This window comes from Convolutriloba macropyga, chromosome 6, assembly GCF_964194025.1.
Source record: "Convolutriloba macropyga chromosome 6, txConMacr16.3, whole genome shotgun sequence".
NCBI lineage: Eukaryota > Metazoa > Xenacoelomorpha > Acoela > Convolutidae > Convolutriloba > Convolutriloba macropyga.
The window spans coordinates 32,482,507-32,509,496 of record NC_134473.1 but is presented as its reverse complement, the minus strand read 5'-3'; the positions used below and the strand labels follow the sequence as shown (position 1 = coordinate 32,509,496).

Sequence of the window (26,990 nt, the reverse complement as noted above, 5' to 3'; positions counted from 1 at the left end):
AGGTACGTTTGGGGGTAGGTACGTTAGGGGGGTTAGGTACGTGGGGGGGGGGGTAGTTTTTTCCGGGGGGGGGTAAGTAGTTAAATGGGATCAAATTTTCTCAAATTGACCTCTTCATCTTGTATTACAGACTGTTACCAATTGCTATACATTACAAACTAAGCTATTGTTATAGTCCAATGTTCGAAAACTCGAAAATAGAAGTCAACAATCAAAAACGGAGGTGAACACTCAAATAGAATGAAGGCAAAATTCAAGTCATGATCAAGCTTGCTCTCTGCTAAAAAAAACCATAGCCGGTAGAATACCGGAAACGACCCGAATCGTCGTGAATTATAATCTCTAACCTAACCTTACCGAAATCAGAACATCAAAATAGACAAGAAAAAAAAGAAGCCCAAAAAAACCACATTAAAGTGTTTGAAAAACTCCGACAGTTTTTTAGGTGCGCGGGAGCTAGATGGGGTGGGTGCGTTGATAGGTTGGGGAAGTCGTAGTGCTGGGGTAGTTGGGGGTAGGTGGGGCTAGTTAGGTGAAGTGAGGGGGTAGTTTAGGGGGTAGGTGGGGGTAGGTAGGGGGTAGGTAGGTGGCTTGGTGGGTAGATAGGTTGGGGAGGGAGGTGGGTAGTGCTGGAGTAGTAGTTGGGGGGTAGGTGGGGGTAGCTAGGTGAAGGGAGGGGGAAGGGGTAGGTGGGGGTAAGTTGAGGGGGGATGCGGGGGCGGTGGGTAGGGGTTAGGTAGGTGGTGGGGGTGGGTTCGGTAGATGGGTGGGTTGGTAGATAGGTGGTGGTGGGGGGGGGGGGGTTGTGCGGTGTAGTTTAGAAAATTAGGGGTGACTAATATAGAAACAAAAAATCTCAAAATGACCTCTTCACCTTGAACATTACCAGCAGTCGCTAATTACTATGCATTACAAACGAAGCTACTGTTAAAATCCAATGTTGGAAAACAGAATTCAAAAATCAAAAACGGAGGTAAATGCTTGAAAAGAAAGAGGTCAAAATTCAAGTCATGAACAAACTTGCTTTCTGCTAAAAAAAACCTGTAGAATATCAAAACTCCTCTCTGAGTCGTAAAAACAAACCTGTAGAATCTCAATACTCCTCTTCGAGTCGTAAGAACCTGTAAAATCTCAAAACTCTTCTTCGAGTCGTAAAAAAAGACACGTTTACATTAGTTGCTATGAACATCGTTCAAGAGCAATTAAGCGTCAATCTAGCCAGTTCACTATTGATTTGATCATGTGCTGAGTGTTTAGTTTTTGAGGAAAAATTGGTTAAGTTTGCAAACTATCTCAAATTTCATCTTAATATTCATAAGCTTGTGATGTCTTCTGCCTTATTGTTGATTGCAAAATGGTTGAAGACAAATTTAGTTCACAAATATCAAGATTTATGTCATGTGATATTGTGGGCGAAAATTTTCATGAACCCGGAAAGGAACAGAAGTGGTCTTCAATGGGAACATAATTGCATATTCTTCTCCTCGTCTAATTTTTTTCCCAATTTTACTCATTTTTAGAGCTAGGATGAACAAATATAAGAGGAGCTACTTTTTCCGCCTTTTTCAGTTTTCGTTCGAATCGCTCAAGTTGATCTTTTACAAATATATTGAAAACCAACAGTCCCAAGACCAAAAAATTAATTCTTCTAATAAAAAGATATTTGACAAACATGATTTTTGGGTGAACGAAAATGTGAGGGTCATCATACTGGTCTAGAAAAACGCAGAACACTAAAAAAACGAAGAACAATAAAAAAAAATGCAGAACACAACTCGAGAACGTAGGGATATATTCTCAAGAAATTTGATATTTTAATGCCCTAAGTCTTCAAACATTAAACCTTTGCACCCAGGCTTTATCTGTTTACCTTTTTATTTTGCTTTTTGACTTTGACAATAAATTTGAGTGAATTTACTTCGTGAACTTCAAATTCCATTCAGTTGAAATAGTGAGTGAGGTAAGTCAGAAGTCAAACTTGAAGGTGATTAGCAGGACAAAATTTTCAAAAACTAACCAAAATCAATACCTGGATTGGACTATCAACGGATTGGGAAAAACATTTTTAAAAAATCCGATAACAAAAAAAATCCAACAAGTAATAAAAAATAGAAATGACATTGCTGCGTCTGATCAAAAAACAATAACAAGAAAGCAAAAATTTGCTCAAACACTATTTTCTCACTCTACTTTAAAATTAGATAGCAACCATTTCACGCTACAAAAACCATTCACGCCGCTATTTTACTCCATTTCCCTCTTTGGCGTGACCAATATCATCAATTCAATCTGGCTCAACAAGTAAAAAAATTGAACGAATCTAACAAAAACGAAGCCGAAAGACTCAGGATTCGACTGGAAGTAAAATTTAACTTACACCCTCCCCAACAACTAACTGTTGAAACTCTTAAATTAATTGCACCATTCAATTTGAAATAACCAACGAGGGAAAAATCCCATTATGAAAGAAATTTCTGGGCAACTTTTTCTGAGTTGCGAGTACGAAAGCATTGTTTATAGACTGTCTGGTAGGATTTAAGTTTTAACAAATGAATATCAAAACATAACTAACGATAAAGAAATAAGAGAACATACCCGGCAGATTGCCGGAAAATAGCCGCCGTTGATTCCAACAAGCATGATTGGGATTGAAAGAATAAAAGATACCGAAAAAAAGATTTTTGTACAAAAACATTTTTTAAGTCCGATTTATTTTGAGGGCATTTCGTACTTGAACATACTTCTGTTTCTTAGAGAGAGGCTACAGGGGCTACTATTAATACCAATAAGCATAAGAGATGGTAACTAAAACTTATAGGAACAACGTTTAAATAGCGGGCATCTAAAATTGGGCTATATGGGTTAATCACGTTTCTATTTCTGACTTCAATTTTTTATTCTGACTCTGTTAGTTTTGATTTGCTTTGCTGAGAAACTGGTTTTCAAATTCACTTTTAGCAGAATGAGAGAAGAGAGAAACTAGCCTAGAGAAGTCAAAAAGATTTCACGCAAAATGCTGAAAAAGCCGCAAATTGTAAAGCGAAAAACAGTTGGACTAAGTATAAAACATAACAAGACAAGTCCTGACGTACAATTGAGAAAACCAATTTTAAAAAAAATCAGATAAAAGTAAGAAAAAAACAGAATCAAGGTCAAAATGCCGCATGTGAACAAAAAAACCACTAGCGAGAAATAAAAATTTGATTCAAACAAAAAACTAGGCCTAAAATGAGCTGTGAATGGATTGGTAAAACCATTTAGAAAAAAAATCCAATCCAAAAAATCGAAAAACAAGTAACAAAAAAATCAGAGTGAAATTGCCGCATGTGAACAAAAATTAACTACCGAGAAACCGAATTTTTGTTCAAGCACCGTTTTTTTACTCTACCTTAAAATTAGAGCGAGAAAATTTCACGCCGCAGGACCACTCGCTTTTTCGCTCCACTTTCTGTTTCGGCGTGACCAAAATCACTACTCCAATTTGACTTCAAAAATCATGAAAATGTGCGAACAGATCTTAAAAAAAACATAGCCGGAAGAATTCCGGAAACGACTCGAAGGAGAAAATTGCCCATACTTATGACTAAACAACTAGAACAACTGATATGAATACTGAACCTCCACAAATGCCATAAAAATTTAAGGAAGAATAGAAACGGCATTCGAAATTAAATTGACCAAAAAGAAACTAGAAAAATTTAATGAGTTTTCTTAATAGTACAATGAAACATAAAGCCGTGTAAAGTTTATTTGCAAATAGAACAATGAAAATCTCGCAATGGGTAAGTCATTATAGGCCGAAAAACTTGTAAAAAGATTTGAAAAAAAAAGAAAAAATGCAAAAAAAATAAGAAAAATGGTTTAAAATTTTTCAATTTTTCTGTCAATTTTCCTACGAAAAAATTAATTTATACCAATAAAACTTTAGTCAATTGGTACCTGAACATTCCTTACGTAACAAGCTTCTATTCAAATCCCACTTAAAGAATTAAAACAAAAAACAAGCAAAATAAGTTAAATTTCGTCTGAAAAACAGCAAAATTGATCAAAAAAACCTCCAAATTAGCTTTAAACTCAAATTAAATACTTGAAACCTTCAATTCCTATCAAAACAACTCTAAAACTAATAAAATATCATAACCAAACCTCATAACCATCAAAAGTTCCAAAAAGTGCTTTCCAATGCCGCACGTGAACAAAAAATTTTTGCTCGCTTAGAGAAAATTTTTTCACACATCAATTTTTCGCTCTCTCAAAAACAGCGGTATGAACAAAAACCACTCTCTTTTCGCTCCGCTCTTCATTTTTGTTCAGCACCAAAATCACTCCAATTTTTTCACGCTTTTCATTTCCCGCTTCAAAAATCATTCCAATAAAATTGATTAAAGAAAAGGACTTCTCCAATACTCGTCTTCGAGTCGTAATAAAAAGACAGCGCCCCAATACAATTCAAATTCTTTGAATTGCAAAAAATTAGGAGCGCTTTAATAGCCGGCTGAGAAGATGAGGGCCTCTATTAAACAGGAAAAAGAAAAAAAATTCAGGACAAAATATATGAGAATTGTTCATTTTTGAAATATGTGCTATCAAATCTTTAACTAATTGAACATAAAGAAGTAATCTGAAAGAAAAAAAATCAGGAAAAAACTTCTAAAAACAATCTTTTACCAACGGCAGCAATTTACTACTACTCATCTTAGTTAATAGAAATTTCATTATAATGACTGAATTTTTGAATTTCGTCTAAATGGGTCTTTATTTACATCACAACAGTGTTCATATCTAAAACATTATTTATGAGTAAAATGTTGAGGACAAGTTTTGGAAAAACAAAATAATGTCGACTTCTGATCAAAGCACTTCAGTTGTTCAGGTTTTTGCAGGTAAAATGATGAATTGTTACTGATTTATAAACATAATCTCATCGTCAATTTCGCTGCATTTTGACTTGTGTCTGTACTCGTGTGAGTAGGTCGAATAATTCATAGAAACAGTTCTCAATTGTGTCTGCCATTTGGAAAGCATTGGTCTCCTCTGAACAGGCAAGATCAGTCACTGTCACGCTCAGTACATTCTGACACAAGATCTGAACAGTGAAACTAAACATATTTCAGACTGCAGTAATAATGCTTCTTTACATAAAACCACTGCATTCAACGCCATTCTTATTGTTTTTTGCTGTAAATAAAGCCTCAATCTGGATGATCAGCCAGCTTATAAACACAAAAATTTTTTAACATGTTAAATTAAGCAAAAAAAGATCGTGCATATACTGAGATCGTGTTCATTCACAGTCCTTTTAATCACTTCTTTATAACATGCTTAAGATCCAAATTTTACATTAATCATCTAAACGTTACCTTAAGAATTTAAAGAGATTACACGTAATGGCGTTGGCACTATACTGATTGCTTTAAATGAACAAGCAATCAAATCTAGCAATCAGTTTTAAAATTAGAAAAACTGGTCTCATAGAAGACAGTATCAACCTAATCTATTTTTAAAAGCTTGCTAACTTATTGTTGTGTCTAATAAACTGCAAAAGCTAACATCCAAAAACTACAATGAATTTTGTTCACGAATGGTTGAAAGTTTAATGTTAAACACATTTATGGTACCTGATAGACAACACCGTACTGGTTTGGATCGACTGGTCTGAACTGTCCCCCCACTGAGCAGTAATCTGAGTTAGCGTCATCAGCAACCAGGTCTTTCACATCAGGTAGAAGGGTAGTTGGGCACACACTAGTACACAAAGGGAAGTCCATTCCCCCTTCTGTGAATACCCAGTCCAAAAAGGGGCTCGCAATTCCAGTACCCTGTAATGTGAAATTATTCGTTATTTTATGTGATGTAACGAAATGTGGAAACGCAAATGATTTCCATTAAGCAACAAAAGCATCATTCCAGAGAGAAAAAAGACATCTCGGTAAACTAAAGAATTTGAATTTCAAATATGCGAACATTATCAGAAATAAGAATGTAAGCTTGTTAAGGATGCAAAAGCATAAGATTTCGAAGCCATGGATCACGACAAGCTTCAGTGAAACTTTTTACCAAAATCTTAGCTGTTTCGTACTACAAAAAACAAGGAGGCTCGGTAATGTGCGTATGCACATAATGTTCCGATCCTGCTCATCCACATTCTTGACTTAACTGGCTACCAAATGATGATTAGAAAGAAAACTTTCAAAAACACATCGTTCAATATACAACCAATAAAATACGATAATTCCACGCTACTACAGGGCCGATGAAATTTGTTGATAATAGGACTACTAGAAGGGACTATCATAAAAATCAAACAGCAAACATTATTTACGACCAAAACTCGATGTCTATAATAGAAAAAATCATAACAAAATCAAACTCTCATCAGATAAAAGCCAAAACAAAACAATTCAACCTATGATTCATTAAAAAGATAGGGGACCTGTCCCCAATGCTACTATTTAGCAGGTCAAAAATGAGCAAATAGATGCGAAGTTCAAAAATACTTTTCCATTTTTGAAAACAATTAATTTCACAGTTATTAATGTCATTAGATAACAACTGAAACCACTAAAATGTATATTTACATCTACATAGGAAGCAATTAAGACATGTCATTATCCAAAATTTGATTGCCCCAAATTTCAAAGCCAATAAAATCAACGATTTTTGTTATATTTTGAAAAGAATCCAAAAATACTTTGAAATGCACAAATATATAAAAATCTAACATATTATGAGATCTCGTAGTAACGGTAGTAACAAAGACAAGAAACAAATGTTTGAAGCTAAAATCGTTATAAAGACTAAACTATAGCTCACTGGAAAGGGGTTGACCTGTTTTTACAGGGACTGAGCGACCGAAAAACTATTTAAAAAAGACGAAGCTCAAATACTCAAATTATTTTTCCAAAAGTCATAGCAGACTTAGAATTATAACAAAAAGCGATGGATTAAGTTTCAGCATCTCCAGTCAACTGAGTGTGTTTATAATGAGACTAAGTCGCGAGCCCACAAAGAAACAAATACATAGAGAAGCCAAAACTTCAAACAATTTTACGATATGACACTGTTCAAGGCACTATAAACATAAGATGCTAACTGAAAGAATTGTAAATCATTTTACTTTCAATTTAATAACAACGAGACTTTCTTATAAAAGGACTACTTAGACATGACAACAAAAAGAAACTGAAAAACTGAACTCGACAAATCTCGACAAAATTTTACAAAACTAAATGGTCGAAACAATCAGTCAAAATGTATGAACAAGAACAAAAAAAAAATTGAATCAAAAAAAAGTAATTGGGACTTCCAATGAATGAGATTTGAGTAACATGGTGACAAAAATAAAAGCAAAAAGGAGACAGATGAAAAAAACTTTTTAAATTAATTTAAAAGTCATTAAAAGAAACAGCTATAAACTGAAATCTTTAATTAGGTTGAGTTATACTTCCTGGGGAGGCAATTAAGATCTACTGCAATTGGGTATCTGGCGCACAACAACGAAACGAAAGACAAACATAGGCAAAAGAGAAAAGTTTTTGCTAGATAACTGTGTCGCAGCCCAAAAAGCATAAACTATTTAACAAAAACAATTAAAATATCCAGATACGCTTTTTTCGAACAGTCTGCATTTTATCAAAAACGCCTTTGTTTAATTGAACTTGTGAATAATGTGACAATTCGACAATGAAACAAAATGAACATAAAGTAAGCAATTATGATTAAAATTAAAAGAAAAACAGAAAAACGCGTAGTACCAGAATAGAGATACCATTAGTTCAATATTAAACCGTTACAGACATAAATCTAGAAATCACAGGAAGTCAGTTTCGGCCGAGACTACGTTTTTTACCGAGACTACGTTCGAATTTGCAAGAAATAAGATAAAATAGTGGCAAAGTTTAAAAGTTCACCAATATTTTCTCAAAACAAATATATTCAAAGTCATAACAGACATCAGATAACACAACAGAAAAAAATGTCTAATTTATTTTATACTTTCTAAAAACTAATTGGATTGTTGATTGGGGACAGTTAGTCATTGAAAAAGTATGAGAAAAGGCAAAACGAAAGAAGTCCATAAAATTTTTTACGAAAACAATTTGTCAGAGCCATAAAGACCATGAGCTTATGGCATTAACTGAGCCCTGATTTTAAATTCTTGTCCGCAATTTACATAAAAAACATTTACATAGCGGAAATATTTTGAAAAAAAAAGGTCGCGCGCCATTAACATTTAACAAATTTTTGTCGTAAGGATCCATAGTGAGATCAACTTCAGCCCAGATGTTGCTGCGCGTCTTAAAAAACACTCAATTGTTGAAATGGTTGCGAAATGGATCGAATCTATACAAAAGTTTTCACTTTGTCAAAAATAAATAACGCATTTGGTATAAGTATCGAGTTTGAATTGGCAAAAAATTGGCAAGATTATAGTTCCAGAAGACCAGAAGACGCTCAAAGCCAGCCGGAGTACATCTAGCTCTAAAAAAAAGGTGGGCTAAAAAAAGCAAATTTGGTCCCATTTTTGACGAAAAACTCCAAATTTTGAAAAATTTAGCACAAATTTTAGCCAAAAAACTCGGGTCGAACAATTCAACAACCGTCCTCTATATTTCGAGATAAAATCTTTAACACTACAGTTAACAATATTTTAGCAAAATTGACGAAAATTTGGTCAAAATTGACGAAAATTTGGTCAAAAAAGTGAATAAAAACAGCTGAAATACGTCTAATATTCACAAAATTTAAAACTTGATAACTCCTTATAAAAAACGAAAAATGAACAAACCTTTTAAATTCCATATTCTACGCTGGACGGGCTTTCTAATGCTACCACTCACAACTCTCTACGATTATTATATCGATCGGCCAAAATTGACTGAACAAAAAAAACACATTTGAGTACATAGTTCCTCCCCCCCCCCTCAAGAGGGGTCGGAACAATAAATCGGCAAACAAACTGCGAGATCAAACTGTGCAATGTGAGAAACAAATGAGCAATTAGATATCTCTTACGTGCAGAACTTTTACTCAGTCAAATGAGTATTTGAATGGGCTAGATTATTCGTAAACGACGTGTATCATTTTTTAAATTGGACATTTTTGATACACGAAATGCAGCTGGATGAAACCAGAACGCTCCGCTGAAGCGTTTATATAAGTAATATGTATCATTTTAGCTAAGAAAAGCGCTCATTTAAGCCATGAAAGGCCAATTTTCGATCATTTTAGCCCAGAAGTCAGCACAAGAAATTACACATTCCAATAATTGCTAAGCTGGGGGCATCTATAGCACCTACTAGGCTGAACTATTAAAATTTTCCCTAAAAAATAAAAACATAGACGGCAGATTGCCGGAAAATAGCCGCGATAGACGCTTGTGGCCTACCATGAATTGAAACAACTAAAGAAATAAGATTGACAGATCGACCACCAGCTTTTTAATAGACCACTAGACTTGTTGGGTTAGATTCGGACTTTCATTTTTATGAGACACATTTGTTCTACAAGCAAAAACCCTAATAGAGCTTTTTCAAAACTAATATTCGATATTAAAACTCAAGACTCTATTACTTAGGAATTAGGGCATATAAGTTTGGCACTACTTAGATGCACACTAATGACCTTTAATTAGTAAATGTTTATAAAATTTAAAATTCCATAAGTGAGTTCAGAAGTCAATTTTTTGAGTGAGGTAAGTCACGAAATTGACCTAAAAGCAGAAATGACGTCACGAACACAAATTTTAACTGCAAAGCAGTAGAAGTCACTGAAGTCATTGAGATAGTCAATTCCAAGAAGTCAGGGTAAGACGAAAGAAAAATCTGTTAGACGGTTAAAAAAATTAGGAGCGCAATAATAGCCGCCTGGAATTGCTGACGCGGCTATTAAAATAATTGAAAGAATCAAAAATTGCAAATTCTAGCAAAAAGTTTTGAAATTTTAGTTCTTCAACTAGGAAACAACTAAAATCAGTTTTGAAAACAATGAGAGAATCAGATAGTACCAGAAATTTTGGGCGTCGAGAACTCTGGGTTACGGTTGGAACAATGTGCAATAACGGGGATTGGGAGCGTTGGGATAAGTGGGTTAGGGGGCGTGATGGAACGTCAAGTGAGAGGGTGGTCAAACTCTGAAGAACCGCCCTTCACAGCATGAATTTGTCTCCGTGATTCGCATGCTTGGCGTCTAGTAAACCGAAAGCCTCTAAGACATCAATTCCCTCCGTCTAAGAGCAATTAAAAACAAACGACTTTTTAGCTCAAACGACTAGCTTCGGAAAAGTTGACAGTCTAGTTATTAAATCTCATAACTGATAGCTAAAACTTTGTCTTAACAGCTATTTCGGAGATAATGATCGACCTTACATGAAATTTAGATATATTGACACTATATTAAACTTTACTGGGCGACTAAGCATCAGCGAAGGCTTTAAAATGATAGGTGCAAACTTTTCAAAATTGAAATCGAAACAAGCAGACTCCTGAGAGCACTGAACAGACAATAATGACGAAACCTGAATTTAAAACTGAAGATTTAATTTTTGTTCAGAAAGTATTTCAGTCAACCTACAATTTTTTAAAAAAAATTCTCGTTTACTTTGAAGGCTTTCATTGCACAGTCCAAAAACGAATTTTTTTTCTCTTCAACAAAAACTGGCCTACCAAAAATAACTCTTTTTACGCAATACGCTCAATTAATTGTAGCATTAATAAAACTAAACGCTTTGAGTTCACTTCAACTGTCACTAGGCTGCAATCAGCAAAAAATTATCAGCAAAAAGTTGTTTTGCACATTTTATGCGACAATGAACAACCCACGGTCAATTTTGATGTCATTTAACTACAAAACAACAATTTTTGAACCACTTGTTCACTCTTAATCTTGCTATTAGTTTTCCTATATGAGGCCCGATAAAACATCAGAAAATTTTTAAAATTCAAAAAGCTTGTAAGCGTCAGTGTCTCATCAGCAGTGCCTCAGTAAAAAATTCTCCGCACCAAGACAAAAATTGAAAAACCTTTATCACTTACTTCTCTTCTAATCCCCTAGTAGTTTCTTCTACTAGTTGCTTCAAAGCCCTTATTCATTGCTTCTATGCGAAATAAAATTATTCTGAATACTGCAACCAGAATTACTGAAGATACCAAAATTGTTTAATGAACATCAAGCGGAGTGAAAAATTCCATATTTAAATAATCGGTTGTAAATGTTTTGGGCATTTTTGCTCAGTGTGTTGAATTATTTGGGCACTTCACGGAAGAGCTACATAATCTCGTCATTGTTCCGACCCCTCTTGAGGCGGGAGGAACTATATACTCAACTGGTTTTTTTCGTTCAAAAAATTTTGACCGATCGTTAAATTCATCGTACAGTTGTGAGTGGTATCATTAAAAAGCCCGTCCAGCGTAGAAGATGGAATCAAAAAGATTTTTCGAATTTCGTTTTCTAGAGCGAGTTATCGTGATTTAAATTTTTGTGAATATTAGACCGATTTGCGTTATTTTAATTAACATTTTCCAGAATTTTTGCTTAAAATTTCGTCAATTCTGCTAATATAAGTAAAAATTTACAACAATAGTACTGTTGATTTTATTTTTAAAGACAAAAAGTGTTGTTGACTATTTTGAATTAATTTTTGGCTAAAATTTGGGCTAAATTTTTCAAAATTCAGCCTTCTTCATCAAAAATTGCCCAAAATAAGCTTTTTTAGTCCCCTCTGATTGAATCTGACGGAAGTATACACCCAAAACAACTAACACAATCATTTTTAACTCCAAAGGGATCCAGTCCTACTTCCACTTCCCTTGAGAGTAGTCTGGAATTAAATTTTTGCCGTTTTTGCATACTTTACTCTAGATTATCAAAAAGGCAGCATTTAATTTTGATCTTTTAACTAACAAATTATATAGATCCATAAAATTTGAAACAAATGAGTGTTCTTAATGGACTAACAGCAATAGCAAAGCTGGTTTTGGTCCAATCTTGGAAGGTTACAATCCAAAAAAATTTCGGATTTTAATCAATCTTTTTTATGTCAATTAAAGGAAGAACAATTCAAATCAAAGCTCACTATAAATAGGTCCAATTGTCTTCCTAAGGAGTTCCAGATAAAAGTATCTAGTTTTTTTACTCGAAAAATTATGGTCATTTTTACTTTAAAAATGTTCGACTTTTAAATAAACAATGGCTTACTGAACTTTGCTACTATTTTTCTCCTAATTTTATCAACTTGTAACTTAGTGTCAGCAAAGAAAGAACGCTTCATCTTCTTCTTCTTCCTACTGAATTATAATTGAATCTTTTTTGCGGTTTTACGCGCTAAGTTATGGTTTTCTGACTGTGATACTACTAGATTTCATAATTTTTTTTTAATTTTTAGGCATTGGCCCATTTTTCACGTTTTTTCCTATTTTGTCACATTATCACATTATCAACAGTTCAGATATTACATTATTGGCGTTCAAAATAAAGCACAATTGAACAAATAGGGTTCTTAAAGGCATATATAACAGTTTTAATGGCTTCGACAACCTTTTCTCAAAGAATTTAACTAAATTTTTTACTTTTGTCTTTACCAGTCGTTTTTACTTTGTCTTTTTGGTCCTATGAAACTTCCTGGAAAAGGACATGACTCATCGGCTTTGTATGGAGGAACAAATGAGCCTATACTCTGATTTGAGCAGATAGCTAATGGCTTTCATGACTTTGAAATGAATAGTTTTCAAAAACAAAAAAAAACTTCGCATTATTCTTTCTAGTCTACTTGTTACCTAGTCCCGTTAATTACAGGTCACATATGAAATTATTGTCGTAGAGGGAAGGTGCAACTACACAAGATATTATGTTTTGAAAGACTTCGTTATGAATTTACTGGCACAGGTTTTTCGCAAATTGATCTAATTTTTGATTTTTGTCTATAATTGAAATTCGGTTTGTAGACATATTCTGCATAATAACAGGTCTCAGGCGTTTCCTTTAGACAAAAAACCGAACCAGTTTAACTATTTCTTTTTGTAGCTAATAGCTTTCATGACTTTGAAAAGTTTTTGAAAAATACAAAAGTATTACTTACATTTGTCCTTTTTTTCTCTTTTTTGTCTACTTATTACCTATTCTAAATAAAAAGAGGTCGCATACCAAATTATTGGCGATAGATTAAGCCTCAATTGAACATAATTTGACAGCAAAGCTATGGCTTTACTGCTTCGACAGCGTTTCCTCTCAAGTTTTAATAGCATTTTTGTTTGTTGTCTCTAATTGTTGTTTATGCAACCGCATAAAAAATTGAAAAATGACAGGTGTTAATGCCCTCATATAGAGGCGTATGTGATCACATGTTGGACGTTTTCAATTGCTATCTAATGGTTTTCATTATTTTGAAATTAATTGTTTTTAAATTTAAGCCAATTTTTTAACTTTGCTATTTTTGTTCCTTTTGTCTAATTGTTACCGATAATTATTATGGAGTGATTCCATATCTTTTCTATTGAAGTACAAGTTATTTTGTTTAGTTTCAAGTTTATCTAGCGCTTTTTTGACCTCGTTAATAAGTTTTTTTTAATAAAAAAAGGGATATAGATTTTGGATGTAATTAATGTTTGTTGGTTAATTTTGTTGTTCGTCTTGTCTTGCTTTCTTAATAATGACGGATCTTAATAATCTAATGTGGCATTTTCACTCCACTGAGTTATTTGCGTTGGAGGCAATCTTTTTGTACATTCACTTTTTTTTGAAAAAATACTTGAATTTTTGGGGGTTTTCTATATGTTCCTCATTTGGTAGATATTTATGCCAAAAATGCTGATGAGCGGGGTCGAAACTTTATGTGCGAACGCACATTACCGAGGCTCCTTGTTTGGTTTAGAGTTCTATATAACTTGTTTTATCTTTTGATATTGATTTTCGTAATTAGGTTTTCAGATTAATGTAAATTAGATAATCAGATTTATATTTGAAGCATGGTAGTATTTAAAGCAAAAAATATTGAAAAGCTCATTAAAAAATTTGAAAAAGCATGCCCTAATTTCTTCCCGAGAAACTAAAAATTGAATATGCCTCTTCAACAATTGATCCAGTTTTCAAGAACTTTCCATTGCTCTACGTACGATTATACAAAATTTGCTAGGCAAAAATTCGACAGGCATAAAGTTACAAATCCCCAGATAAACTTGGAGGGTGAGAAACAAAAATGAGAAACCTTTGGTGAGAAACAGGCAACTGGGATATTTTTCGTTTCTGCCCCAGTTCGTTATGCACCCACAGTTACAGAACACGTTCCATTTCATAGTAATTCTTGTGAAAATAGGGCTTATGCGTCTGGGGGTGCAAATAATATGACCCAGTAAGCTGGGAGCACAAACGAAATATCCGGCAACTGTAAAAAGAGTTTCAATCAATAATGATGAAGCAGAAATGAAAACCTATTACTTCAAAACCTATTTCAGAGAGACAAATAAAGCTTAAATATGCACCTCAACCTTTTGCCAGCGGGGTCATCAATTTCTTTGAAAGTCGTATCACTAAGAGTGACGAAAAATTGCTGAAACAACCGGACAGGAATAATTGCTACCAGCTTCTTTTAAGAGCAATATAACCGGAAATGCTATATAAATTGAAACATCTTCTGTTTAGATCGCTTTGGGTAGTGGACCCCAGTACGCTATGCTCTCCTCGGGCACCTAATGCGCATCATCACATAGCAAAACATACCCGGCAGATTGCCGGAAAATAGCCGCCGTTGATTCCAATAAGCATGATTGGGATTGAACGAATAGAATATATTGAAAAAAAAAAGATTTTTGTACAAAAATATTTTTTAAGTCCGATTTATTTTGATGGCATTTCGTAGTTGAACATACTTCTGTTTCTTAGAGAGAGGCTACAGGGGCTACTATCAACACCAATAAGCATTAGAGGTGGTAACTAAGACTTATAGGAACGACGTTCAAATAGCGGGCATCTAAAATTGGGCTTTATGGGTTTATCCCGTTTCTATTTCTGACTTCAATTTTTTATACCGACTCTGTTCATTTTGAATTGCTCTGCTTAGCAACTGATGTTCAAATTCACTTTTAGCAGAATGAGAGAAGAGAGAAACTAGCCTAGAGAAGTCAAAAAGATTTCACGCAAAATCTCGAAAAAGCGGCAAAATGGTAAAGCGAAAAAAAGTTTGACGAAGTAAAAAAACATAGCCGGAAGAATTCCGGAAACGACTCGAAGTAGAAATCTGACTACTCTCACTAATCAGATGCATCACCAGCATATTAGCAATCGACAGACAGTGTAACCAATTCACAAAGAAAAGACTGGAGAACTGGAAACTTCACAAAGGACAAAATCAAAAAAAATTATTCTCCAAAAATCCAAAGAAAATTCTCTACCAAAAGATAACATGCAGCTTCCCATCCATAACTCATAGAAATCAGTTAGTTATATATTTGGCTAGATCAATCGCCCACCTAGTACTTGCAGAGAAACGTTAAACAACAAACTAAAAAAGACTAAGAAAAACTCTTTGACGAATTAGAGTTTTGTATAATTTGTTTAAATGAAAATTGCCCTGCTAAGCCTTCAAGTGAAAATTCATAGTATGAACACCTACAAAAATGCTCCTTATTGGGAAAAAAGTTGCCAGCAAAAAACATCAAATTGGAAGAAATAGGCAAAAAAAACTTAGAAAAATGACAAAAAGTGGCCAAAATTTGCTCTGATTTACTCAATTTTCTTTATCAAAAACAACTCGAAACTAATATTAATCAAAATGAGAGACATCCAAAAGAGCTAACACAACTGAATTACACTAGAAATTTCCCCAAATGCTCTCAAAGTTTGAGGAAGAATAGAAACGACATTTAAAACCAAATTAAACAAAAAAAAAACGAGAAAAAGTAAGGTGTTTTTTAAATTTTACAAGAAAAAATAAAGCCAAATGAAGTTACTTTGAGCAAATAGAGCAATTAACTGCTCGAGAAATAATGGGCAAGTCATAACAAGTTAATAAAATTGTCTACGATTGAAAAAAAAACGAAAAGCAAAAAATTTAAAAAACTGGTTTAAAAATTCTCAATTTTTCTGTCATTTTTCCTCAGAAAAAATGTTTTATACCAACAAAATTGTAATCAATTTGTATCCCTGATATTCCTTGAGTAACGAGCTTCTATGAAAATTGCACTTAAAGCATTAAAACAAAATAAAAGGCCAAAATACATTAAATTTCGTCGAAAAATCACCAAAACTGATCAAAAACCTCCAAATTTGCATAAAACTCAAATTAACTACTTGAAACCTTCAATTCCTATCAGAACGAGCCCAAATCCAATACAATATCATAATCAAACCTCATAAACAAGAAAAATTGCAAAAAACCTGCTTTTAAAAGCCGCACGTGAACAAAAAAATTTCGCTCGCTCAGAGAAAATTTTTTCACACATCACTTTCTCGCTCTCTCAAAACCAGCGGTATGAACAAAAAACCACTCTATTTTCGCTCCGCTTTTCACTTTTGTTCAGCACCCAAAATCACTCCAAATTTTTTCACGCGTTTCATTTCCCGCTTCAAAATTCACTCCAATAAAATTGATTAAAAAAAAAGGACTTCTCCAATACTCCTCTTCGAGTCGTAAAAAAAAATACGAGCGCAATAATAGCCGGCTGAGAAGATGAGGGCGGCTATTAATAATTATATGTTAATATATATCACGTGCGCATAATGTTTGCGAAAAATATGCACCCACTATGCAGGAAGTTTTAACTGAAAAAGGCCCAGGCGATATTTTATTTTATGATTGATATCCTAACATAGTTAGGATAGAATCCAAAAACTCTTAAATTGGTAGCTGACTAACCTTGGCAATGAGGTACAACCCAAACAAATGACGATCACAGCCTTTCCCAACACTCGCCAATCTCGTCTGGCTGTGCTGATAATTAGCCGATAGCTTCAGCAGTTCCAATTTAGCCGAATCACTCACGCTTTCGTCACACATAGCAGTGATGAAGTCAACTTTCGGCTGATTGAGAGGTCTAGTATTTTCTGTTCTTCCGTCTTTGAACGACATTAAAGTCCCTGGTTGATACGCGTTTACAATTTTTCTGTGTTTCTGGTAGTACGCCCAGAAAATTACGCTCTGGAAAAAACTGTCAGGGCCCATTTTACTGGCTTTGATCAAATTTTTATCAACTTTTATCCTTTTCGCGCACAGTCGGATTTTCAAATTCGGGTTCTGCATTACTTCAGTTTTGATCATTGGGTAATTATTGCGCATTTCGATGGGTAAGTTCCATAAAAGTTCCTCATAGTCAGGGAAACTGTTATTGGGTGTACATTTTGAGAGGTCGATGGCTCCTTCTTGGGTGACTCTTTGAGTCTTGCCGATTAGGAACATGTCAGAATAAATTGAGGCGAGTAAGACGGCATCACAATGTGAGTGTTCGCAGCATATGTAGACATAGCCAGCTGGAAACAATGAGAACATTATCCTCCTACATATTAAACGCTTGAGCAAAATTTTTGCATGTTTAAGTGGCCTCTCGAAGCACTGTTTAAGAGCCGCATTGAGCAGCATGGTTAGGCGAACATATCGAGATAGGTCAATCACCTAAAAAGCTCAAAGTAGATGGATGAGAACCAAACCTGGAACGAAAGACTGTTAGTCAGGTGCAGTTACAACGAGGCTATGAGGGCTTGAAAGACTGCTCGCCCAGAGGGAGGCTTTACTGTCCTGGGTACTATGTGTTTTTTAATTATTTCCGAACGAAGTTTCGAAGTTTGAAGTATTTATTGTAAATGTGTGTTTTTTTGCTAAGTTTTAACTTTACAGATTCTGTGCTAATCTAGAACACTCTTATCTTAGCTTTCAACTAAGTTTTTCACGCTTTACTTATTGATGCTTGCGTAATCTCAGCTGCTCTCAATCTGAAATATGTTTATTGATAAGACAAAAGCGATTTTGAGAACCCGTGGTTTGTAGTGGTTATAGCGCAGTTCGTAAGATGGAGGACTGGTATTCTGAGGATCGCGAGTTCGAACCCGTCTCGGGTACCTTCCCTTTTGTAGACAAGAAAATTTCTAATCAAAACCATGCCGTCTGTTGTTCGAGAGTAATTCTTGCGACGGGAGTCGGTTTATGTTCCTGTGTGTGTTTGGCTGATGAAAATGGTAATTTAAAGTATTTTTCTATTACCGATCCTTAAAATTGCTATGCAACTAATTTTTGGTCGTATTGTCTAATCTTCCTTTTTATAGTAAAAATCAGTAGCAATTGAGCACAATGGTCAACAGCGCTCCTATCGTACCATGTTTATGGGTCCTTAATCATGCAACCTAGCGTAGTAAATGCGTTTTCAGACACGCTTTACCATCATTTTTTAGCTTCTAATTTGCGCATTTTTTGCGCTGATTAAGCATACGGTATAGCAAAAACAAGCAAATCACAAACGCCTTTGTCCAGAAATTTGCTGTAGAAAGAGCACAAGACAAGTGAAATACGCATAGATAGCTTCAGTGGTGAGACCTATGGCTGTTAAACGAGGGGAAAGGGTTCAAGCCCGAGTTGGTGCGAAACAGAAACCTTAACTTCTTTTAAAGCTTCTATTCGTGTAAATGATTTTCTTGTTATGGTTTTGCGGGCCTGCTAGTTATCTATAATAGTAATGGGGCGTGGTTGTGATGGCTCATGCAAACGATTCATTTTAATAGATATCTACAGCCTGTTATTGTGCAATCAACTGTTAGTGAGAGAAACGAAACAACTGAGTTTTAAAAAGCCACCCGAAAAGAAGACTTAAGACGATGGCTCGTATTAAAAAGACAAATAATTACCTACATAACATAGGTTTCAATTTCAAGTTAAATATTAATACGTTAGCAAACAAGACTTGAGAGACATCTCAGATTGCTATTCTCAATAGAATATACCAATGTGTGTTTGAGTAATGCGGAGTAAAACTGACCAGTGTTGATGACAACATTGAGACTCCTGTCACACCACATCTGCAGCTGAGTGTCTCCCATGGAATCCAGGGACTCCTGGAATGTCTCAATCCCGTCAAGTATATGCACTATGAACGCTGCCCTACAACAATATTCAAGAAAACAATCTACAAGTCACTAAGACTTGATGGTTTGCGCTTCCGCATCAAGTTATCTCCCTCTTGATCAGAAATTATTTTCAACAAAGGAAAAACTGTATAGAGCATACTGTAAGAACTTGTAAGACTATTGACGCAAAGAAAATAAGCTGTTACCGAATAAGCTGTTAAAGCAAGCAAATTTTCTGCAAAAACGTTGAAATACAAGAAGCATTTCTATTTGATCCCAGGTTATCAACGTGCGCGTTCAAAATGACGTTCCTAACACCTGATTGGCAATTTTGACAAGTACACCATCTTTCCAAGGTAAATGTTGGATAAAAATAGTACTAACTTGGCAATAGTTTCAAATACAGTGTTGTTGTTTTCATCCGCCACAAGTGCCTCGTGCAGTTCAGCCCATTTGGACCGAGGTAGATATGTGAACAAACATGGGTCGTACTCTTGCTCCTCTCTTCTGAAATTGAAAGAAAACGAGCGTAATCTGATCAAAATGTGAATAACCAACAACTAATATGAAATAGCAAAAAATACTAAGCAGGTTTATAAACATCCTAATCAATTTCTCCTAGACCTAACACTTATTAAAGAAACAAGTACACCTTTCTGACTTCGAGGGAGTTTTTATTCAAGCGAAGCAGCGGTTAATTCCGAAACATTTCATCTATAACCGCGGCTTCGCTTCAATAAAAACTCTTTGAAAGGTGTGCGTGCTTCTTTAATTAATGTTGGAGCTAGGATAAATTCATTGGCATGTTTATAAATGATTGACTACTTTAATTTTCATTCATTGAAAATGAATCCTAACAAGACAGAATTCATGGTTTTCGGCAACCCTGGTGAACAAAAACAAATCATCGTAAATGATGAGGTTATTAAGGAAGTCAAGGAGGTGAAATATCTTGATGTAACATCAGCTGAGGCATTGAGGTAAGACTCACATGTAACGCAAATGCTATCAAAAACGGCTCAAGGAATCAAAACAACATACACCTTGAAGAATCTTTTACCAGTGCATCTAAAAATATCAATCCAGAAGGTACTAGTACTAAGTCAAATGCAGTACTCTGCAGTTTTATTTTCAATGAAACAGCAATAATTTAATCATAGCTTGAAAAAACAAATAAGGTGGGCGGTGAAGGATGGTTCCAATGTGCTAAATATAATCTCTCGGCACAATTAAAAATGGATACCCAAGTCCTTCTAATTAAGTTCATATTAGACAATTGGCCAGAAATATATGTCAGACTCTTATTTAAGAATGTGAAAAGCGCATTTTAAATCTCAATTGGATTAGAAATGCCAATCACTAATTTCAACAAAAAAGAAAAAAATATTTTTCACTTGGCAGGTAAATCATCCTCGGTGTTAAAAATAGAATTGTAAGAAAGGAAATCTAATTAATATTTTTTTGCCATAAATTTTATCTAGATCAAAAACGCTGCACAGCAGAAGTGAAATAAGAATTTTTATGGAACAATTCAAGAAAACAAATATATGGTCCAATGAGTTGGAGAGCATTCAAATTGAGCAACTAATGTGTATTTTTTTTAAAAAAAATTAGTTTTTGGTAATTACTGACGACTCAAGAGAGAGTACGCTGCCCAACATATAAATTTACTAACCATCTGGGAAAAAACAATGTTCTGTTTTTGAATGATACAAAACAAATAAGGATTAAATATGTTTGAAAAATATTTCAAAAAACTAAAATCCGGAGTATCATTTTGAGCCCTTAATACTTTAACTTCAATTTCAAGGGCAATTCAATAAAATGAATTAAGCCAGTAGGAACTAATTATCCTTTCCTTATAACAAACAACAGATGGCAGTTCAACGAAATTAAGTGGAAACGAAGCAAGTAAAATCTAACTAACCCTTTCTTATAACAAATAACAGTTGGCAGTTCAACGAAATTTTCGCATTATCAAAAAAATAATTCCTAATTTATGTGAAATCTGACAACCAATTCAAGAAAGACAATTTGTAATGAAGCCTAATAACTGCTTCTTACCAAATGATAGGAAAAGAGATAATTGAGTTGAACTAATTCAGGCTATAAAACAAAATTGCATAATTTTTTATTAATAAAACATATTTCTTTTTTGATCAATTTTTCAAGAAGATTCTGAACAAACATTGAAGTGCACAAATCAAAATTTTACAAAAAAACTGTGCGTGAAACAATATAGTCACCAACGGGTCATATTCAAACAGCGATAAAGACGAAAAATTGAAAATACACTTTTCATGTGAAAAATTTCCTTCAATTTTTTTCAACAGAAGGCGATCTTCAATTAAATGTTCTAATACAAAGTCGCATACAGTACTCAGCAGTTTTGCTTTCACCAATAAGCAAAAATTTAATCATAACATGATAAAAACAACTAAGGTGGGCGGTGAAGACTTGCTTCCGTTGTGCTATATATAATTCTTCAGCACAAAGAAAAATGGAAAACTAGGCCCCTCCAATTAAGTACTTAATGAACTACCGGCCAGCAACATATATCAGAAATTAAAAAAGAATGAACGAAGCGCACTTTCAACGGCAATTAGATTAGAAATACCAACCACTAATTTCTACATAAAAAGAACAAATCCGTTTCACTAGTCGGTTTCAAGCTTTAATAGTATCGTAAGGAACGGAATTTTCATTCATAATTTTTGCCAAAATTTTGCGTGGGTCTAAAACTCGGAACAGCAAAAGTCAAAACTAAGAATTTTGAAACAATTGAAGAAGGACCCTTGACAAATATATGGTGGCTGAATGAGATGGGAGATAAATCAAATTCGGCCATTAATGTTTATTTTTTAAAGAAAATTAAATGTAAGCTATTAATGACGACTCAAGAGAGTGTACGCTGCTCATTATCTATATTTATATATCATCTGGGAAAATAAAGTGGTCTTTTTAAAATCACATGAAACAAAAATTGATTAAATAAGGCTCGGCTCATTAATTATTGAACAAAAACTCAAAATCCAGAGTATCGTTTTGAGACCTTACAAATTTTGTATGAGTTTGAAAACAAATCAGTAAATTATCGGAAGTAAAACAACTACCATTTTTTCATACAAACAACAGAAGGCAGTTCAACAAAACTTTTGCATTATCAAAAAAATGACACCTGATTTATGTTAAATCTGACAACCATTATAAAAAGACAATTTTCTTGTGAAACCTAATGATTGCTTCCCTGCGAAAAGTTAGGAGAAAGGATAATTTAGTTCAATAAGTTCAAGCTGTAAGAGACAAAATCACATAGAAAATTTTTCAAAAAAATACCTCGATTTTGATCAAATTTTCAAATCCGTTTTGAACGAACACTCAAGCGCGCTTTATTTTAAATTCTAGAAATATTTTTGATTGCTGGTTAAAAATATCAGGAGAAAGCGTACAACAGCAGCATAATCTTCAAACAGTGAAAATGATGAAAAAATAGAGAGGACTCAGGTTTCAATCGACTTTCCAAAAAATAAACCCTAACGGGACATTTTGTTCGAACAGACAAGCTTCAAATGGTCAAGGTAAACTGGAAAATAGAGATGAGATTTTTGACAGACCAGAATACAAAAACATAACCGGGGGGGGGGGGGGTGCACCGGGGGCTGATGGGGGGGGGCAACACTGGGCTGGGGGGGCAACAGCGGGGTAGGAGGTGGAGGCAATGGGGGGGGGGGTCTCAACCTCTAAGAACCGCCCTTCACACCATAAGTATAAGTTTAAGTCTCCAAAACAGTTTGAGCTGTGAAACAGAGCTGAAAGTCTCTAAGAGCACTTAATGCCCACTGGGCGCTACCTGTTTATCCCGTTTTTGAGGACGAAAAGTCAAAAGGGTCAGACGAAAAATCGGTCAAGCGAAAAATCGCATAAAAAAAGACCAACAGGACTAATATAATTGCTACAAACTTCGTTTGAGAGCAATTAAACATTTCTTTTGTATTCTCTCGAACGACTATTGGGAGCTCTAATCAATTGCAGCCAGCTTCAGTCGCGGGGGGGGGGGAGGAAAGGGGAGCCTAAATGTGACTAAGAACTTCAATAGTGGGCTTTAAATAACCATATTAGAGGTTAACATATACCACTATTAAGATTTAAAGTGAAAAATGGCACCAGTTTTGGCGCACTATTCAATTGACTTTTAGTATTAAATTGTCGCCAATTAAATTCAGGTGCTCGAAATTGTGATTGAGAGAGAATTTTAGATCACGCAAAACGCAAAAAGTCAAGGGCCTAGAAGTCACTCGAAAATTCAAAACTGTCAAGCAAAAATTTTGCATAAAAAGACACACATTTACAATAATTGCTTCTCTAAGAGAGCATTTAAAAATAAATAATTAAACTACCTACGCTGGAAAATGTGTCGTTATAGAGTTCACTCAAAAGCTAACAAATAGCTAACAAAAGAAATTTGCAAAAAATTTTAAAAAGTTCGTTTTGGAGGTTCGTCCACAAGCCATATCAAATCTCTCGGGTTTTAAATTAACCATTTTTGCCAGCAATCTCTAATTTTGAAGCACAATATGAAACAAAAGCGGCTTGAATAAATTTAGTTATTTTGAAAAATTTTAAACAAAATTTTTCTGATTTCATTAAGGTTAGATTGTACAAGGAAACTGAAATCGTTGTCACTACATCGTAGCTATCAATTCTTCCCTCGAAACTAACATTTATTATTGTGTAACCATTTCCTCCAAATTAGGCAGTTGGGGATACATTAACACCTCATTTGTTAGTAGATGCTTTCGCCTAAATTTGGTTTCAAGTAGAAACAGCTAATCTGAAATACATTTTACTATTTCTATTAGTTGAAAAAATTAATTAAGTGTATCGTTAAGTTCAAATAAAATAAATTGAAGTTGTCCTCAAATTTTAATTTTCAATCAATTAGATGAAATGAGGTTCTCCAAATTTGATTACACTATTTTAAATCAAGTTTTGCTACGTTTTAGGCACTGAAGAAGAAAATTGAACTTGCTTCTGACGGAAATTATCATTAGCGAACTCGCGTTAACAATTCCAATTAATTATATATAGCTTGAAGAACAATTTTAAGCGTATTTTCGACCAGAAAGAAATATTAAAAGGTGCGGAAGATACATATAGAAACTTCTGGCATTATCAATTCTGGCACGTAAGTCTTTCGGAATTCAAAACTTAACGATACCTCGGTTGCGTGTCAGAAAAAAAGCAAAAATGAGTATAGTTTGGTTATCACAAATAATTTATCACATAAGGTGGTTGACCAAAGAGATCGTGAAACTGCTGAGCTGTTAGAAGTCGATAAACTATGACGCAATTGGACAATGGTTCGCAAACTTTTCGCATTTTTTTAAAATATTTTCGATTTCTTGTCTACTCTACGAGGTTACACATTGCACTGCCCACCAATTGCGAAATATAATAGACTAACGCCGGGTAACGTGTTCTCAAACCACTGGTGAGCAGTCGGCATCCTTGGTAGCTATCTAGGACTTAGAGAGGATAACTTAATCTTAACTGTCTGTGAGAGGGGGATGGAGGACTGTGGGGGATCTAAACCACCAAAAAACGCCTCCATCAGAATAATTTTATGTCACCTCAGCAGCTTTGATTTTTACACTTAGAGACTAGTAAAGCGCTAAGATAATTGCTCAGCCTCCGTTCCTTACCTATTTATCCCCTTGGCCGCGATTAGCCCTATTTCACTTCTACCGGGATTTAAAAAAAAACATGAACAAAACATTTTTCAAATTTCAGTGACTTTTCTGTTTTAGCATGCAGTGTTTTTGAGATTAGAAGAATTTCTTTTGAAATCAGCTTAAGTCTCTAAAGTGTGAGTCAATAAATAGGACACCGATCATACTTCGAATGCGTTCTAACGAGGTCTGATAACCTAATGCACTTTTTTCATGACCAGGTTTTATCAACTGATCCAAATTCTTTTGGTCTTGAGATAATTACTACTTCACTGATATATTTTAATGACAAAATCCTAGATTAAACAATTTGAAAACATGAGTGAAATTTTTCGAAAACCGGATATGAACATGAATGAAGGATAAAGAGAATTTTTTAACAAAAAAAAACACTTCCTCGGGTGCAATTCAAACCATAATTTTCCTTAACCGAACCAGACGACCTTAAAGCGCTAAGGAAATGATTTCGAAAATCACTTGCAGAAAAACCAATAATTCAGGCAGTAAAATAAACGGCTGCACTTGAACAGATACCCTCTTTGAAAATGCATGAGTATTTTGTAAAAAAAAAGGACGCCTAAATAAATATCCGCGTATCAATTGCTGACTCATAATGAAAAGCCAATACTCTCACAGAAAAAACTATGCTGAAAGCCAAATTTTCAAAATTTGCTAACAACAACTTGCAATTGAATTGCACGCTTCATGAAGTGACATCAAACGAAAACTTTATTCAAGAGAAGCTTTTGTAAGGTAACAAAAAATAAGTTATGCAAACATTTATTAAGTTCTGATGGCATGGGCAACAAGTTGATTTTGTTGCTAAAACATCTAAAAAACAACGGAAATTTGAAAACGGTGTTAGAATTCAATACTGAACATTTTTGCAAACAACAAGAGAAAACAAGCGCAACAAATAATGCAAATTTTGAAACTTAGAGGTGTCAAAGTGTTAAGAACACGTAAACATATATCGAAATCTTTAATCACTTCATACCATTTATTCCTAAAAGGCAGCAAATATCGTTATCTTTTTCCAATAAAGGACAATGTGACGAAATAAGCCAAATCACCTGAAAAAAACATAGTAAGCAAAAAATTGAAAGCGCTAATTTAATTGAAAATTGCAGCATTAGAGAACCGGTGTAGTCTCTAAACTTCAAAACACAAACGTGTTTTATTGAGAAAGCAAAAACCATTAATTCCACCAAGACTCAAAACTGCACTATTGTTTATTAATCAACATTATCAAAGCAAAAAACCACTACATGAAAACTAAAACCAGTAAAGATATTCAATTATGTTTCACCAGAAAGCAGATAAGACCTGACATCAAAGAAACTAAGTCTAAAGTAGAAAAAAGTTACAATCTCAGACCTTTAAACAAGGATACCAAATCAGCAAGTGAGGAAATGCATTAGGTAACGCAGTAATAAATTAATGACACAATTTATTAAAAATGCAGCTGAAAATACAGTAACAACTGACCTAACGCACACCAATTCAGCTGCTGAGTGGTAGAAATAATCACAAAAGTGTCTCTTATACTCCTTGTCGCGTGATCAGATGATTGTTGCTTACATTAAGGAAGAAGACGTAGTAGGTAAACAAGAGAAATAAATTGACAAGTCGTGAAGTAAACACGATTAACTAAACGATTACTGAATTGGCTACCAAATTTTTACGGCAATAACAGCTTTGAAACTTTGATGGTCAACAAGGCACATGAACCTAAATAAAGCCGAAAAAAGCATTTTTGTTCAGAATCTACTATTGCTAAAACTTAAAAACCAATGTAGTTCGAAAACAAATTATCTTTCAGTAAATAACATTATTAGGTATAAAAATGAAAACACTGATTACAAAACAATTTAAAATAACACATCATAGGAAGTTAAGGTTAACAAATGAATGAAAACAGAGGCGTGTAACCTCAAAGATCCTTTAGTTCTCAAAAACATAAAAAATAAGATAAATTAAAAATTTAACAATCCACTGAAACCATTCTATGTAAACTTATGCCCCTTTAGAAGACCAATGAGACCAGCCAGCAATAGGATGCCAAAGAAAAAACTACAGAAAACAGCTGCAACAAAAAGGCAAAACATTTTTTAATCAAAACACTAATTCAAAACAGTGAATAGTAGTTTGTCTTAGGTGAGCATGCCTTAGTTCAAAAGACACAGAGACCTGTCAGTAATGGAGAAACTCAAACATTCT

The 26,990-nt window shown here is 34.3% G+C and overlaps 1 protein-coding gene across 3 annotated transcripts in view; it reads right to left on the bottom strand.

Moving 5' to 3' along the window:
- Positions 1-4,710: 4,710 nt before the first annotated feature.
- LOC142341623 (carnitine O-palmitoyltransferase 1, muscle isoform-like) overlaps positions 4,711-26,990 on the bottom strand; it is a 116,771-nt gene continuing 94,491 nt past the window's right edge. For all 3 annotated transcript variants that reach the window (XM_075392716.1, XM_075392717.1, XM_075392715.1), the window contains 5 exons: positions 19,426-19,548; positions 18,954-19,075; positions 16,847-17,457; positions 5,619-5,819; positions 4,711-5,086 (listed from right to left, as the gene is read on the bottom strand). In XM_075392716.1, coding sequence (XP_075248831.1) covers positions 4,928-5,086; positions 5,619-5,819; positions 16,847-17,457; positions 18,954-19,075; positions 19,426-19,548 — 1,216 coding nt within the window. In that variant the 3' untranslated portion in view covers positions 4,711-4,927. The remainder of the gene's footprint in view (positions 5,087-5,618; positions 5,820-16,846; positions 17,458-18,953; positions 19,076-19,425; positions 19,549-26,990) is intronic.